At 36.1% G+C, this 19222-nt stretch overlaps 1 protein-coding gene across 1 annotated transcript in view; it reads right to left on the minus strand.

Moving 5' to 3' along the window:
* The window catches only part of kl-2 (dynein heavy chain 2, axonemal kl-2), a 1497432-nt gene that overhangs the window by 381741 nt on the left and 1096469 nt on the right, over positions 1 to 19222 (minus strand). The window contains exon 46 of the mRNA XM_090414156.1: positions 5547 to 5637. Coding sequence (XP_090270282.1) covers positions 5547 to 5637 — 91 coding nt within the window. The remainder of the gene's footprint in view (positions 1 to 5546; positions 5638 to 19222) is intronic.

Genomic DNA, 19222 nt, shown 5'->3' on the forward strand with positions numbered 1-19222 from the left:
AGTAAGATTCCAGTCTATCTGTTGATGCTCTTCTAAATTAGAGTTGGCTGGCAGAGAAAAGAACATGACTGGAGAGGGTGCTTGCACGGGTTCTGTTGTAAGAGATATCACGTTGATGCTCTTTGAGATGTAGTGAGACTGACTTATCGGTTTGCCCATAATATGGTTTTCTGCAACTGCAGATGATTTTATAAACTCCTGGGAACTGAAGTTTGTTATGTTTTGGCTTTGGTTGACTCAAGAAAGAACGAAGTTTTGATAGGGTAGTGAAGTAAGTTCTAATGTTAAAATTCTTCATAATTTTCGCCAATTTTGGTGATAGAGAACTTATGTATGGTAATTGAATGTGTGCAACAGGGTTGGAGTTATCTTCTTGCTGAGTTGGCATATGTGGGTATAGAGAGCTTTGAGGTGGGTAGCCGTTCTTTAGGAAGGTGCTTTTGAGGTGGTTGAGTTTGATTTGAAGATCTTCTTCTTTTGAAATTAGAGATCTTGCCCGATGGGCCAGAATGGAAATAATACCGAGTTTCTGTGTATTATTATGTATTGCAGTCACAGTTTGGGTTTTAATGTAGTGCTTGAAATGGCTCTTTCTTCAAAGTCTTCAAGAAATATGTTGGCTAACACTGGAGATAATGGGCTGCCCATGGCTAAGCCGCTAGTTTGTTTATAGATTTTTCCTGAGTTTACGAATTCACGACTTTTCTAAGCAAAGTAGAAAAGGCTGCCTCACATCTCCCTAAAAAAGTAGCGAAGCTACTCAGAATTGAAGCTATTTTTACAATAAACAACAGTCGTCGTCCTGCAGATAATTTATCTCCTCTGAAAGAAAGATATCCACCATCTTCGTAATAACAATGACATTATTATCCTGCCAGCAGACAAAGGTATTGCAACAATCATCCTAGACAGATCTGTTTATCGTTCCAAGATCAACGATTTATTAATACCGAAGACTTACTCTCTTTTACAAGGTGACCCTATGAGGGAACTTCACAACCGAACCAACAACCTTCTCAAATCAACTTTGAAACTTCCAAGACACACCAGGCTATCTCTCCGTTCTCTTCATCCTCTAATTCTCCGTTTGTATGGCCTTCCAAAGATTCACAAAGCAGACACATCTTTAAGACCAATAATTGAAGGCATTGACTCACCTACTACAACCTGTCCAAATACCTTGCCTCTTCCTTAAAACATCTCGCTGGTAATTCCTCCTCATATATCAAAAACTGAAGATTTAAATCTAAGGTAAGAAATTTACAACTCAATGAATTTGACAGAATGGACAGTTTTGATATTGTCTCTCTCTTTACAAATTTTCCTGCAAGAAGAAGTCTTCAGTCTACTAAAAACAGTCTCCAAAAACATTTTTGCCCTATTAATGCATTGCATAAACTCTGGCTATTTCTCATTTGAAGGACAAATCTAAACTGTCCATTCTGTCAAATTCATTGAGTTGTAAATTTCTTACCTTAGATTTAAATCTTCAGTTTTTGATATATGAGGAGGAATTACCAGCCAAATATAATTACTGCCCATAGCTAAGCCAAACCAGTGGCTTAGCTATGGGCAGCCCACTATCTCCAGTGTTAGCACATATTTCTCGAAGACTTTGAAGAAAAAGCCATTTCAAGCGCTACATTAAAACCCAAACTGTGGCTGCAATACATAGATGATATCCTCCTCATCTAGGAATATAGTCAAGAGAACTTACAAACCTTCTTAGGTCATTTGAACAATCGCCACCAAAACATCAAATTCACATCGGAACTCGAGATGAATGGCATCCTTGCCTTTTTAGATTTAAAGATCACTAGGATGCCTGATTGTCTCAAATTTTCTATTTTTCGAAAAACTACTAACATGGATAGATACTTACATGCCTCCTCTCATCACTTCCCTCTGCAGAAACTCTGTATTATTTCCATTCTGGCCCATCGGGCGAGATCTCTAATTTCAGAAGAAGAAGATCTTCAAATCGAACTCAACCACCTCAAAAGCACCTTCCTAAAATGGCTAACCACCTCAAAGCTGTCTATACTACATATGCCAACTCAGCAAGAAGATAACTCCAACCCTATTGCACACATTCGGTTACTGTACGTAAGTTCTATATCACCAAAATTGGTGAAAATTATGAAGAATTTTAACATTAGAACTTACTTCACTACCCTACCAAAACTTCGTTTTTCCTTGAGTCAAACCAAGCCCAAACATAACCAACTTCAGTTCCCAGGAGTTTATAAAATCATCTGCAGTTGCGGAAAACCATATTATGGGCAAACCGATAAGTCGGTCCCACCATGTCTCGAAGAGCATCAACGTGATATCTCCTACAACAGAACCCGTGCAAGCGCCCTCTCCAGTCATATTCTTTTCTCTGCCAACTCTAATTTAGAAGAGCATCAACACCAGATAAACTGGAAACTTACTACTAATATCCATAAATGCAATGATGAACTAGAAAGATGCATCTTAGAATCAAAAGAAATAGTTCTGGAACACTCCACACAGTGGAGTAATTCAGTTCTGGAGCTCTCGAGATAGTTCCCACTCACTATCGCCTCAAGCTAGCCCTGCCACATCGACGCCAGTTCAAATTTGACTGTTGTTATTCTTAACTTGTTTATATAAGAAGTTCATGTTTTATCTTGCTATTTTTCCAGTTTTTGTGATAGTTTGTACACCTGAAGAAGTCAGCATTCCGACGAAACTAGTTGTGTTTTAATTAAAGTCTCTTCCTCTCTACTTTATCTTATCTTATCTCGGTGTTCCTAGTCAGTAAAATTATGATTTATATATATATATACAGGGTGTTCGGGATAAATTTGACATATTTATAATTAATTATATTTTTCCGTAAGTTACATGTATTAACACACACTTCTCTTCATTTAAAAGTTTGGACCCTTCTTCATTCATATACAAGATGTCAGAAAGGATGGATAGCTGGAACCCACCTGAATCATGGAAGAGAATAACTTGTATCATGATGATTCGTGCCCGCCATCAAAATAAGGATATTACGACTGCTGCCCAATGCTCCCTGAATACAGTAAAAACAATCAGGCATGAACTAGAGACTTGCAATGGTGACTACGAGGATGTAGCAAGAAGAAAGATCCCTAGCAGACGATCTGATTGCGTTCGTACAGCAGAATTCCTCGCAAATCTGCAGGAACAGGTGTTGAAGAACCCTGGCATTGGAATTCGGGCTTTGTTCGTGGAGTTGCTAACTGTAGTCAAGCCCTGGATAACAAGGGTAGCCAATGGTAGGCCGTATGTATGGCAGCAGGATTCGGCCCCTTGCCACACCTCTGGGAAAAGTCAAAAATGGTTGTCTGAAAATTTCTACGACTTCACCAGTCCAAATGTTTGGCCTCCAAACTCCCCAGACCTTAACCCCATGGATTATTTTGTATGGGCCGCAGTTGAAAAAGACACCAATTGCACTTCCAGTAATACAAAAGCCCAGTTAATGGATAAAATTAAAACAGTTTTTGCGGCCCTTCCCAGGGAGACTGTAGCATCAGCTTGTTCGAGGTTCCGAAGCAGAATTGAAGCTGTGATCGATGCTAATGGTGGTTATTTTGAGTAAATCTTGTTGATAGTATTGTAATTAACTCTGCCTGTAATGTTTTTTTGTCAATTCATTAAATTTAATAGATACAAAGAAGATTTTCTTTTTCCTTACGAAACTGTCAAATTTATCCCGAACACCCTGTATATATATATATATATATATAAATGATAAAAATAAAAACATCCTTAATCCACTCACAGTACAAAATTTATGATAGGTTTACAAATAACCTTTTGTGGGTGGGAGCAACATAAAAAAAATGCATTTTTTCCTTAGTCCAAATTATATAAACCTAAACTTGGCAACATTAAATTAATGCTCATTATCATTTGCCTCTGGAACTAGTTTGTTCAAATCAGGGCTCTGAACAACTTTATATCATCAATATGCCTTTTTCTGAACTCAATCTTAGACATCTGCTCTCTGTTTCTACATCTGCTAGCCATCATGTCATTACATACACCTTGGTAACAGGTTTACCATTCTCCTTCTGATAATTTTGGTTTACTATCCTAATAACACTTGCAAATCTTGTATCATCTCATTTATGCTGCCCACTGATATCCCATTTCCTGCAATGCAATGTGATATTTTTCCTTTGTAAAGCTTCAGTTCAAATTTCATCTAAGATGCATGAACCTCCAAAAGGTCTTTTCAGATGAAGATAAGTTAGTCAGTCTCAAATAGAGATGGCAGGGTTTTCTCAGAAACATGAGATCCCACAAAGCCAGTAAACCAGAAACCCATGAAATTAACATACATAATATGGTGGTATCATTAGTTGCTATGGTTGTAATCTTTTCAAACCAAACATATTCGATAGACTGAGTTGTGCTCTGTAATATCTCTCTTCCTCTCTACCTTGAGAGTTTTGCTGTCCACTTATTTTTTACATTCATCAGGGTAAAAGGAAACAATTTCTCTTCTGTCATCACTTTCCTTTACCAAGCTCTTTTCTAGCCATATTGCCACTTTATACAGTTCTCAAATTATTCTTTGGTATTATCATCTATCTCCTAATTTAATTTACTCCACTTTCATTTGCTCTTCTTTGTCTTCTCCATTCCCATCTCTTTCATTCATATTTTCAATGCTCAGAATCATATTTCTACTATTTCCAATTATAATTTCATGGCTTTTATTCTCACTTTCTTCATTCTTATGTTACTTGCATTCATGGAAATGAGAACTATCATTTTTCCCACTTTTATTGTTCATTTTGCCATTTATCTCTGATTCTTGCTGCTTTCATTTCCTTTCTTCGTACTCATATTCTCTTTTTTACTGATTTGTCTTGACCATACTTTAATGGTGATCTTGTTACTCTATTATTACACTTGCACAAATTGAGATGCTCTTTTATCAACAATTTCAATCCAATCTTTGAAATTAACACACATGCATGACCACCCTCTAAAATGTTTCTGAGCTCACAGACAATTAAATGTATATATGTTGTATTTTGTGTGTGTGTGTGTGTGTGTTATACACGCCAAGAAAGAAAGAAAGAAACTTGTGGTACTCCCAGTACCATTGGTGTGTCAAGGTGGCCCTAAGTGCTATTCTGGATGCATATAGTTTTATGCCACTTGAAACATACAACTGATTTTTGTGAAGTTGAGGGTAATGAAACCATCTATCGACAATACACTTGTAAACTACTTTCTTCTGTAAAAAATAACTAAATAAATGCAACAAACTAAATTACAGCTACAAAAATTATGAAATGTTTCATTTGATAAGAATATGAAATAACATTTATTAAGTAGAGTATGTTTTCTGCCTGGTACTGTTTTTCTATTTTATTTCTCTTCAGCATGATTCAAAGTTAAAAGGTACTCTCATACAACCAATGACCACTTCATATGAGGCCTAAGTCTAAATAAATTGAGATTACTGCATGATAATATGTTTTATAATAATACATATATTTATATTTACATTATTATTAGATTCTTACCACACCAGGTGCTAAAATAAAAATCAGAGGAGTTTTTGCAGAGGAATCTTCAAGAATGTTTGATAAGTCTAAAGCTGGAGACTCTACATATCTGAAATAAAAGATCATAATCCAGTTTGATAATTCAGTCTTTTTATGGCTAATTTTTAAAGTGCAGAATTATAATTTTTTTTTGTCTCCTGATAAAATTATCATAAAAAAATCCAGTAACAACCTTTCAAATGTTGAAAAGAGTTAAAGCCCTTATTCTTAATAAGAGCTTTAATCCTTAATAAAAAATTATGGCTAGTTTTGATGTCATTTACCTCTTCACAAGTGTGCCCACAGAAGAAGTTCTTACTCTGTTAAAAGATAAAATTATCAAAAAAAAGTAATGGCTTTACAATTAACCCATTCTGTTAATTCTGTTAATTTCCAGTTTAAAGACACTATTTACAAACAGAACTTTGATTTAGCCATGGATAATCCTTTATCGCCCATACTGGTGAATTTATATTTGAAATCTTTTGAAGAAAAAGCTATATTTTCATTTGTATCATCACTCTAGATTAGGAAGATGTCATCTATATATCTTTTCTACAATCTAGCTTGAAAGCTAGATTGTGGAAAAGATATATAGATGACATCTTCCTAATCTAGAGTGATGGACCTGAGTCTTTAAAGAATTTCCTAAACCATCTCAACAGTCAACATCCAAAATCCAGTTTACTGCAGAATTAGAGATTGATAGCTTTTAGCTTTCTTCCGTTCCTAGATGTCAAACTCACTTGCGTATCTGAGAAATTAAAAATCTCTATTTATAGGAAACCTACTCATACCAATAGATATCTCCATGCACAGTGCCATCACTATCCACCTTAAAAACTTTGCATTATTTCTATGCTTGGCAAATGTGCTCACTCCCTCCTCTTTGAAGAAGAAGATATTAACAAACAACTTTAATTCTTCTTACAACCTTTCAGCAAAATGGTCATTCAAAACAAACAGTTAATAAGCTACTATTCAATCAACCTCCTTGCCATATTGAAGATAGAAATAGTGAAAAAGGCTACTTATCCCAACCATATATCATTTCTGTTTCACCAAAATTAGCCAAAGTTCTCAAAAAATATAATATCTGGACTTCTTTCACTTCTCTACTTAAATTCCATTCCTTGCTCAATACATGTTTTAACTTGTTAGTTTAATCTCCATTGGTTGAATTATTCCAGGGATTTGATCCCAAAGGTGATGTGACATGGTGTTATATTAATTAATATGTGAGCTCCTTATTCAGCAGTGAGTCTGAACCTGAAATATTCTGATATTTACCGTATTTGGTTGGTTGATCCATGAGAGATGTGTGCCCGTGACTCCATATAATAAAAATGTTGTCAGCATAACGCCTCCAAAGTTTCAGCTTAAGTGAGAAGCATGATATGGCTTTCGTTTCAAAATCTTCTAGGAAAATGTTTGTTAGAACTGGGGATAAAGGGTTGCCCATTGCTAGGCCTTGGTTTTGTTTGTAATAACCGCCTTCTGTTCCTGGATGTAATTTTTACACGATGCTCTGATCGATTTAAAATCTCTATATACAGAAAACCCACTCATACTAATAGATATCTGCACTGTCAATCACATCACTTTCCACCTCAAAAGCTCGGAACTATTTCTACCTTAGGACACAGAGCATACTCTCTTTTAAATGAACCAGATGAGCTCCAAAAAGAAATTAATCACCTTTCTCTTATCTTTAAACAAAATGGATATTCTGAAAAAACAATTAAGAAATTTCTTCTGGATCCTCCTAGGCAGTGTACTATGGAAACTACTAATTTTAAAAGTAGCATCTCCATCCCATACATTAGTTCAATCTCCAATAAATTGGCTAAAGTCCTTAAAAAAATACAACATCAGGATGTTTTTCACTACACTTCCTAAAACCCGTTCTCTTATAAGTCATCCAAAGCCTATTCATCACAACCTAAAATATCCAGGTGTATATACAAATTATGGTGCGATTGTAATATTCCTTATTTTGGACAGACTAACAAATCTATTGAACTACGTATAGAAGAACATAAGAGAGATATCTCCTATAAAAGATCACATGCATCTGCACTATCCAGTCATGTTCTTTTCTCAAACAATCCTCATGATGATCTCCAAAGTCACTCAGTTTGCTAGGATAAATCCAAAAACATTTTTCGCTGCAGTGATGAGTTTGAAAGGAAAATTGTGGAATCCAAAGAAATCCTCCTTAATCCTGAACATTTGAAGCAATTTAAGTTACAACATCTCTGATAGCCATGATGCAGTTGTTCAATACTGGCGTTTACGAGAACTCACAAGCACGCAGGCTATAAACAATGCCGCGTTGGATAGAACAACTTGAAAAATACAACATTTTTGTGTCAATTATGTATTGCATTTTTTGCCTGTAATTCTCAGTTTTTTTGTAACTTCAATTTTTATTACTGTGTTCTAACTTTAGTGGATACCTGATGAAGGCTGTAAAAGGATGAAACTAGTTGTATCATTTTCATTAAAACTTAATATTTTTTATCTCGGTTTAAAGTCATTAAATATCTTTTTTAAAGTGTACCATAACAACTGAGTAGAAGCTCAGGAATACATATATTATATATATACATATATTATATATATACATATATTATATATATACATATATTATATATATATATATATATATATATATATATATATATATATATATATATATATATATATATATATATATATATATATATATATATATATATTAATACTAACTAATATATATGATATTTATTATCACATATATTAGATCTGATCTTTCACTAGATTTCAAACCAGCATCCTCAAGCAAATACTAACAATCAAGTAACCATGGAAACAATTTAAAATTCTAATCGAATAAAAAAATTAACATCCTGTCATGGTATGCTCTAGAAATGGATTTAATGTAGTGTATGGTTATTGTACTAAAGATGGTCATCTCTCAAATTTTTGGTACATAGTGCAGTGATCCTTATTGAGTTTTGAGGAATACATTTATGAGGAATACAATACAATGCAGACTATATAAATAGACATTTAGACTCTTCAAAAATAGTTTACCAGAGTGCATAGTCTAGCCAAGGGTTTCCCAAACTGTTAACCTATTCTGAGGAGAATAATATTCGTGAATATGTTGAAAAGTTTAGACCCAGAATGCCTAATAACATCTGTGTAGCAAATGTTAGTGACCAAACCATGTATTTTTAAATGTGGAAGTATTCATGAATTATCGTTAATTTTCACACATCGAAACCTTTCAACATTTGGGAAAGGGAATACCGCTGTTTATGACCGGTCATAAAAATTGCCTGCAAGCTGATTACAACAATGGGTGGCATATTCTCTGTTCTCAAAACTGAAGGAAATGACATCTGTGTAGCAAATGTCAGTGACCAAGCGGCATATTTTTAAACATGCAAATATTCATGAATTATTGTTAATTTTCACACATCAAAATCTTTCAACAATTGGGAAAGAGAATACTGCTGTTTATGGCTGATCATAAAAATTGCCTTCAAGCCAATTACAACAATCGCCGACGTATCCTCTGTTCTCAAAACTGAAAGAAATGATATCTGTGGTGCAAATGTTCGTGACCAATCAGCAAGGAAGTATAAAGAAAATTTTTCTACTAAAATTGAAGATCAAGGTTGTCTGTATTCGGTTCTCAAATCTAGTAATACGGAATACTTTCTTCACAAGTTTGTATTGTAGGGTGAAAGTTTCGAAACTGTAGTGCCATGATTTTTTAAAAGTAATAGGCCTGCAGATTTAAATTTTAATATGAATAAGAGACAAGGGACTTTGTTTAATTTTGGTATTAAGAAATCTTTTATTGAAGGTGTTTGTGAGGCAACAGATAGTGAGTCATCCACCACCAGCATACAAAGTGATCTCCAGGATGTACAAAAGGAGGGGAAAACTACCAGCACACAGGAGAAAAAGTCTGCATTCGCTCGTAAGTACTTTGTTGTGTTGGAAAATGCTGACCCAACATAGGGACAATGAAAACTTAAGGAAAGGACATCCTTATACCTCTAAGAACAGGGTTAAGAGAGTACTGTATATATTATGATTCAAAAAGTATATCAACTCAACTGAAATTATTACTATTAAATAAGCTAAGGAAATCTGTGTTTAGAACTAATATTATTCTTGTAAAATTAAGCAAAGGAAAACTGTGTTTCAGAATCAAAATTATTGTTATTAAATATGCTTAGGAAGTCTATGTTTTAGAACCATGTTAAAACAGTTCAGAGTTAGGGTGACTAATCGGCTGTAGCTTAGTGTGTGAAGTAGTCAACGAGAGAGGGCGCTCGCAAGGAAGATATAACGTGCGGCGCGATGCAAAAACACTCTCTTGTTTTCTGTTCCTATGTTCCCGTCCAAGCCTGGATAGCTGAGGAAGCTTGTCGCCGGTGCCCATCAACAATCTCCCGGTTGATGTTATAACCGTGTCGAACAAAGCTGCCTGTGGAATGAAGTCAGAATTCCAGTAAGGAGCCGTTGGTGAACCACAGCAATATAAAGTCAGCAAAGGGCAACCATCGAAGAAAGAATAAGTAAGTCGCAGAGGTCATAGAAACACGTGGCGAGAAAATACGAAAGTCCTACCGTATCCAAAATGAAAGCGTGAGGGAAGTCAGGGAAATCCCATTAGTTGAGACAAGATGGTAATGTACAACCTTTTATCTATCTAACATAACTGTAAACGTAAAGAGGAAAAAGAGGCAAGGATTTGAAGAAGCTCCATATGTGTGTCAAGAAGACTAGTGTTAATCTAAGTTTGGGCTGAAAAGGGAACCTAACTCTGGAACAGTTGCTAGGAAGAAGTTACTTGCTATAGTGTTAAATATTAGCCTGATTTACATTTAGAGTGTGGGGCATACAGATTTTGTAGAATTGAGATTTGCTTTCCATGTTAGAATATAAGTTAGTGTGAGTTTGATATGCCATGTATAAAGTTTATGTCCAATTGTACTTGGCTAACTTGGCTATGGCTGAGAAAGATCCTTAAGCTCCTCACGTCACCGACGGGAATCAACCCTAGGACACTTCTTGCCCAGGCATATGGTTACAAAGCGCATAGCCACTAGGCTAATTGTGCAGAACTTTCCCCTTCTAATATAACTTTGGTTTCTCTAGAAAGCATATGTAATGATTCATCACATGCCTGAAAGATGGTAAACTGGAAATGCAAGACATTTGTTGCATTCACATTGTGGTTAAGGATTGATATTTTTATCATATACATGCCTGGTATGAATGTATTAATTTATATATTAACAATATAGGGAATGATTTAAGGGGGAGTATTCAGTGCGTTTGCTGATGATGCAAAACTCACAAGAACAACCATTAACAATATAGAGGTCCTGCAGGATGATTTAAATAAATTGGCAGTGTAGCAAAGGATGATAGTTGTTAATTTAATGTTGCAAATATAAGGTTATGCACTTAGGAATGAAATATATTACATATTTTGTATTACAGTGATGTTACTGGATTACAAGAAATTGTGGTAGAGATTTAAGCATGATGATGATGGCAAACAGAGTTCAGAGGGCATATTGGAGAAGTTGGAAAAATAGCTCAAGGATTATTGGATCTTGAAGAATACATTGACAAGTGGAGATAGGATGGTTATCATCCCTCTTTATAAGACTATGATACAGTACTTATTGACTAGTCTGCACAGATTTAGTCATCTGTATTTCTTGTGGCTGAGGAGGTGGTAGAGAGGATCCAGAGACATGTGACCAAGATGGTGGCAGGTACAGTGAATGCTGCCTCCAAGGATGGATTGAAGATATGTAGGTTGCAAAGTTTAGTAGGTGCATGAAAAAGAGGAGACATGATAACAACTTATAAGTTAAAGAGGTTCCATAAGATTGATACAAGAAAAATTTTTCAGTACATGATAAGTAGGGAGAGAACTAGGAGTCGCTCTGGACATTGTGTAGAGTGCATGCAAATGTGACTGGACTGGGCTGATTACCAGAGGTCGTTGTGAGTTCTCTGACAGTGAATGAGTATGAATGAGCTTAAGAAGTACAATAGGTATAGCATGAATAATGGTTAGTGTGAGTCACTCACAATGAATTTCTGATTTAATGAAGGTATATGTAATCATAATAAGATAACCAAAATATATTTAGTGTGGCATTTTTCCCTTCAAAGCCATTTACTTGGTATAATGCCTCTAGAAAACTAACAAGAGGAGAGGGAAGGAATTCATTCCTACTACACAGTATGAAAATAAAAATAAAAGGAATACAGATGTAATAAAAGTTAACACTAAAATTGACATTTTGCAAGGGGCATTATACACAAACACATGACTGCAACCAATATTTCCTTTTAATGACAGTGATTTTTATTTAATGAATATTTACAAATGTATTGTGGATCCTTCCATGATGGTGATTTCACTACTTATTAACTGGGAAAGAGATGAGATCATTTCAAATCCTGTCTGTGGCAGGATTTGAAATGATCTCATCCTGTTACCCGATTTTTTGTGGAAGCAGCAGTGAACTCAGGATTTTCTTCTTATGAAACAGAGAAACTAGCACAAGAGTGCATAAATATTTTAGGACAGAATATGGTTGACTAATGAGTGGCTAAAAAAACAGGTTGTCAGATCACAAAGAGGTGCTGAGCCAACCATGAAGTTGGAAAAAAAATCACGTGAACAGAAAGTATGTTTATGAAACATTTAGAGATGTACAAGCTTTTCTTCTATGATCGATATCATCAGCAAAGAATGTCATCTTGATTTTTCCAAGTTCATAAAATTAGTGTTATGTTACGAATGTCTTCTAAACATATACTTAAAAAAAAAGTTTCAGCATATATTTGAGTTAATAAAAAATCATTGCGATGTAATTAGTACATAAAAGCAGCAACAGTAAAATCTGAAGACAGTGACTAAGACTAAAATCTGAAAACCTGACATCTGCATTCAGATGCTTAATTTTTCAAGATGAGAAGTAGAGCTTTTAGTTATTGTTCAGATTGTTATTGTTATTGTCATTATTGTTAAAATTGCAAGGATGTTTGATAGAATACTGCAAAACAAACACCTGCTGTTGAAAGTGAAGAAGATGGGAATAGTTAGCTATTTAGCAGCATGGTTATAGAGACGGTTGGCTGAGAGGAGTCAGCATGTTGAGTATAGGGTGCAATGACTTGAAAAACAAAGTGACAAATAGGGTGTTACAAGGTTCTGTTCCAAGACCACTGTTCTTTAATTTATATATCAAGAAGACAGTGTAAAGTTTGAGAAAAGATATACAAGAGATATACATCATAATGCTAATGATGCTAATTAGGGGTAATAATGTTAAGCTCTGATGTGATGTTCCTGAAAATTTAAATAGAGACGATAAGGTAGTTTAGTGTTGCCAAGTGTAGAGAGTTATGCAGTTGGATGAAAGTGAAATGAGATGTATTGTACTGAAGAAACATCACTCTATGGGATAAAGTAGGTAAGGAATCTAGAGATGCTGATGATAGGAACTAAAATTCAGAAGATATATTAAAAATTTTGTTCGGGTTATCCAGAAAGTTACTACAAATATGTGAAGAGCACTGACAAATAGGGATAAGTTGGTGATAATAAAACACTAATCACACCTCAGATATGTATACAGATTTCTGTGCACATATCTGGTCACCTGGATATTTCAAAAATAAGGAAACATCAGAGAGAATACAGAAATGAGTGAGACTGTTTCAGGACTAAAATGTTGAATATGAGGACAGATTAAGGGAATATGCTCTGCAGAGGTTGGAAGATTGGAGAAGAAAGATGATATTATCAAGACATAAACTGGTGAGAGGAGCCTATCAAATAGATATGGGAAATCTTGCATAGGATAATAGGCAGGGAAAGAAGAAGAGGTCATCCCTAAAAACTGTGTTAGAATCATGTGAATAAGGAAATGAAAAAATATTTTTTGCATGACAGATGATAAATGATAGAATGCTCTGATGCAGTGGTGAATGTTTACCAAGAGTTTATTATAGTATGTAGATACATACTACAATACATATCACATACACACACACACACACACCACAATACAGATCACAGTTGAGTTCCATCTGATGTGTATTACATTACATAGAACTCAACTGCAAGAAATTAATGAGGCTAAGAATTTTTTTTATTGAATTTTAAGAATTTTTATTGACAAGTTTCTTGAAAAGCTAGAGGCTGTATTACTTCCATTCAAATCTCATACTAGCATGATTCATGCAACATCTCAGATCATTCATACGAACCATCACTATTATCACTTCTATGTTTTCATCTCACTTCATGGGGTGCGCAGCAGCTAGGTTCTCGTTCCTGCATCCTGTTAGTACCCATTAGGGGAAGCTAAAACTGCTATCAACCAAACGCAAGTGATCGAACTAAAATGCTCCCAAATTTCTGCCCTAAAGGATCCTACCTGGGACCAGGCCTAAAATTAATATCATTTAATATTAAAGGTTTCTCCAGTGTCAAGCAAGATCTCATTGCAAATATTTGCAGAGATAATGACTGCGATGTGCTCTGCCTGCAAGAAACTCACAGAGGAGAAGGTGCTGCAAGACCTTCCATCCGTGGCATGAAACTCATCAAAGAAATACCCCACGATAAATATGGTAGTGCAATATGTACAAAAGAGAACTTGATCCCATCATCCATTGACTCAACGAACAACAGAAACATTGAAATTATTACAATCACATTTAAAAATATCTCAATCACCTTAGTCTATAAACCACCAGAAGAGGTTCCCTAGCATCCTCCTCAATAATAATGCATACATGACTAATGTTGTAATAGGTAACTTTAACAGCCACAGTGTTAACTGGGGTTACACAAAATCCAATGAAGATGGAGAACTTGTTGAAAAATGGGCTGAAAACCTTTCTCTAAACCTGATACATAACCCAAAACTCCCTGCATCTTTCAACAGTGGCAGATGGAAGCAAGGCTATAACCCTGACCTCATATTCGTTAGCTCAAAAATATCCAACATTTGTGTTAAAAAGGTCTTAAATCCGATTCCACATACTCAACATAGACCTATAATGCTTCAATTCAACCCAGCAATTATGTCTAACACAGTCCCTTACAGACGACAATTTAATTTCCAAAAAGCTAATTGGAAAGGTTTCATGGAAGATTGCAACCGTTCCATAGAACAAGACCCTCCAAACCCTCAAGAGTATCCTGAATTCATAAAAATGTTGAGGAAAATCTCCACCAAACACATTCCCCCAAGGATGCCACACAAACTACATTCCAGGCCTTTCCAGTGACATACAAGCCCAGTATGCTGATTACTTACAACTTTACAACACCAACCCCTTCTCAGCAGAGACTATCCAAGCAGGAGAAAAATTTATGCTCCAAGATGGCTGAGAAAAGGTGTTCCTCATGGAAAAAAGAAATAGAAGCCCTTGATATGACCTACATAGCAGAAAGGCATGGAATTTTATCAACAGAATTAGAAGGATTTCACTAAGCCATATGACCATCCACAGGTAACAGATAATCTAATTGCTCACCAGCTGCTGCTGAATGGAAAATTTCCTAAAAAGAACATGAAAAAGAAGATACTTAGAACCCTAAGTGAGAAACAAAATATGATTAACTCAGATTTCACCATCACTGAACTCAATGCTGCCATGAACCAATTAAGTCCTAGAAAATCTGCAGGCCTTGATGATGTCTGTAATGAACAGATTAAACATTTTGGAAACAGGACTAAAGAGTGGTTATTAAACCTATACAATACTTGCCTCAGAACCTTAAGGATACCAACTATCTGGAGCATGCCAAAGTGGTGGCCTTTCTGAAACCAGGGAGAAAACTCCAACAGAAGCAAAAAATTACAGACCTATATCTATCACTACTCAGCAACCTCTTTAAACTCTACGAACGATTAATTTTGAATAGGCTACAACCCCTAATCAAACCCCATCTTATTGCTGAGCAGGCTGGCTTTAGACCAGGTAAATTCTGCACATCACAAATTCTAAACCTCACTCAATATATAGAAAATGGTTATGAGCAAAAACTATAGCCACAGGAGCAGTCTTTGTAAACCTAACTGCAGCATATTATACCATAAACCATCTCACACTCAGAAATAAAATATACAGAATAACTAGTGACTATCGCCTTGTCCTTCTGATCCAATCACTCTTGGAAAACAGATGCTTTTATGTAGACTTGGGGGGCAGGAAGAGCCACTGGCACTTACAAAAAAATGGCCTTCCCCAGGAATGTGTGTTATCACCATTACTTTTCAACATCTACGTCAATGATCTCCATATTTTTCCAGGAACCAGAAATTTTATCTATGCTGATGACCTTGCTATAGCTACTCAATCAAAAAATTTCAAGTCCATTGAAATTACTCTATCACTTGCCTTAAATAGTTTAACCACATACTATACAAGCAATCAACTAAAACCAAACCCCTTGAAAACCCAGACTAGCCTTTTATACCTTAACAATAAAGAAGCAAACAGGAACAGATTTCTTGGGAAGACTCTGAAATAGAACATTCCTGGAACCCAATCTACCTCGGTGTGACTCTCGATCACACCCTCTCATATAAAACCCACATGGAAAAAACAAAGGCAAAAGTGAATGCAAGAAACAATATACTAAAAAAGCTTACCTCCTCCAAATGGGGTGCAGACCCTAACACACTGAGATCTTCTGCCTTGGCCCTTTGCTATTCTTCTGCTGAATATGACTGCCCAGTATGGTCCAGATCCTGCCATGATGAAAAACTTGATCCAGCATTGAATGAAAGCTGCCGCTTAATTACAGGATGCCTGAAACCCACATCACTAAAAGACCTGTATACTTTGGCTGGTATTGCACCCCCTTCAATTCGAAGATCTGCATTCTCAGCTGATGAAAGAAGCAGACAAATGAATGATGAATGCCATCCACTATTTGGCCAGACCGCAGTGCCCGAAAGACTAAGATCCTGACACTGCTTCCTTGCAACTGTTGAACCACCTAAAAACCTCCCAGAGACAACATTTCAACAATAGCTTACATAAAACCTGAAAATATTACTGGTATTGCAACAGCTGAACATCTTGAACATGGTGCCCACTTGGACTAGAATACTTGGAAAAGCCTCAACAGACTGCGAACGACAGGATGCTGCAAACAAAACCTCATCAAATGGGGCTACATCAGTGGTCCAAGACAGTTGTAAGTGTGGGACAACCCAGTCCATGGAACACCTTCTTTCTTGCCACTTTCTTCCATCACCTTGCAAAAAAGAGAAAGGTTTGAGTTTTAGCAGCTTTTGTCTTCACAGGAGTTGCACGAATGCTTCTTTTTTCCTTTTGTTTAGCCTTCCCAAGCTTTCGCTTCGCTGTAAGTTTGACATGCTTCTTTTTTCTGTGGGCTTAGATTCCAAAATTTTTATTTTTGGAGAAACAGATCCCTTTTCACTTATTTTCATACTTCTCTCACAACCTTTTGGACTCCCTTGCTCTTCACTCAATTTCAGTCCTTCAGTCTTACGAGAAACATCTAAGCTGCATCTTTCATCACTCTTTTTCTGGTCACTTACTCCAACGATCTCAGTTTTTGGAGACCTCTTTGAAATCCTTTTATCTTTTTGATCACTTTTAGTTTTGGGAAGTACAGCTTCATATGATTTCTGCCATTTCTCTTTACGCACAGTTCGTTGAGATTCCTTTTTAGTCACACTTTTCAGACGATCCAGAGGAGTAGACATTTTCAAATATCAAAAGACATTTATAACTCATAAATTGGTTTTATTAACCTTCCCCTTTCTTTACATTTTCTGTGTTTTTTTTTTTTTCAAAAAAAAACAGGAAATGTAAAGAAATATACAGCATTGTATATTTCTAATTCGTATACAGCATTGGGCAGATGAGGGTAATGTTATCTGTGCGAGTCAACATGGATTTGTGAAAGGGCACTCTTTTTTAGCAATATGCTAGCCTTTTATAATAAAGTTACAAGAACATTAGATGAGGGAAAGGCATATACTGCAATTTTCTTAGATTTTGCAAAGGCATTTGACAGGGTGCCACATGATAAGCTGATATTTCAGTTGCAGCATATGGGTCTGGATGTCAGATTGGTCAACTGGATTCAGGATTGGCTGTCTGATAGGTATCAGAGAGTTGTGTATGGTGGAGCAGTTTCAAGGAGGCAGAGAGTTACAAGTGGGGTCTCACAGGGCTCAGTACTAGGACCTATATTGTTTAACTTTTATATCAATGACATTGCCAGTGGATTGCAAGGGGATATTCAGTTGTTTGCAGATGATGTGAAGCTGGGAAGGATTATTAGTAATAGTGCAGATGTGGTAGCCCTGCAAGAGGATTCGAATAAGCTAGATAGATGGGCAAATGAATGGGGGCTGTCAGTTTAATACAGCAAAATGTAAAGTCTTGAAGTTTGGGACACATCGATGGGATGCTGCATACTCTATGGAAGGAGTTATACTGGAGGAAGTAGGGGAGACAAGAGATCTGGGGTTGATGATTGATAGAAACCTGAAATTTAGGGGACATATTGCAAAGGTGGCAAGGGTGACACAGAGGATTTCTGCAATAATGAGAAGGACACCGACCTGCAGAAATAAAACAGTTATCATTCTGTTGTATAAGACCCTGATCAGACCACACTTGGACTATTGTTCTCAGATTTGTTCCCCAGGATTTCAAGGGGATAAATTAACTGTGGAAAGGGTACAAAGAACGGATGACAAAGATGGTTTCAGGACTGTACAATTTTGGTTATGAGGATCGGCTGAGGGAATGTGGACTGCAGAGTTTGGTGGATAGGAGAAGGAGAGGTGATATGATTGAAACTTTTAAACTGTTGAAATGTGGTTGCAGGGTTGACACTGGAGAGTTCTTTTGCTTGGTTGAACAGCGGGAAGGAGTGATGACAAGAGGCCATCCCTGGAAGTTATGAAAGGAAACTGTGAGCAAGAGGGTGAGGAGTGTTTTCTTTGCATGAGGGTGGTTGAACTGTGGAATGCATTGCCTGATGGAATGGTGAAAGTGAGAAGTGAACAGTCAATGAGTTTAAGGAGCGGTATGATAGACTTTTTAGGGGGCCCTCCCCTCGATGAGTCTTGACAGGCTTTATGTTCTTATGTTCTTAGGAAGGACCTCCCCACAATGAATCTTTTGACTCCATGGAGGCCTGAATAATAATAATAATAATAATATATCCTGCACAGAAAGAGCAGTTGATTGTTCAAGATACTGGAGGAACATCTGACCATATTGATTGTATATAAGTTATATATAGTTTCCTTCTTTTCATATTTAATTATTATTTCCCTGTATAATTCACCTGCCAAATCTAAGCTGATCTCATTGTAATGTATCCTAATTTGTTGTAAATCATGTTGTACTACTTACTTACTAATGTACCACTTGTGTTTGGATACGAAATAAAAAACCTCACTTCATTGCTACTGCCACTTTCTATTATTCCTCCAGGCAACCACTCCTCTTGTACATTACACTGCACACACTGAATCATCGAACTTCAAACAGGACCCCCCTTCATATTTCTCTCAATGGCATTCCTGATCCTTTTTACTTTCACTCTC

Source organism: Typopeltis vanoorti, chromosome 24 (assembly GCF_054136105.1).
Source record: "Typopeltis vanoorti isolate ZY-2024b chromosome 24, IOZ_Tvanoo_1.0, whole genome shotgun sequence".
NCBI lineage: Eukaryota > Metazoa > Arthropoda > Arachnida > Uropygi > Thelyphonidae > Typopeltis > Typopeltis vanoorti.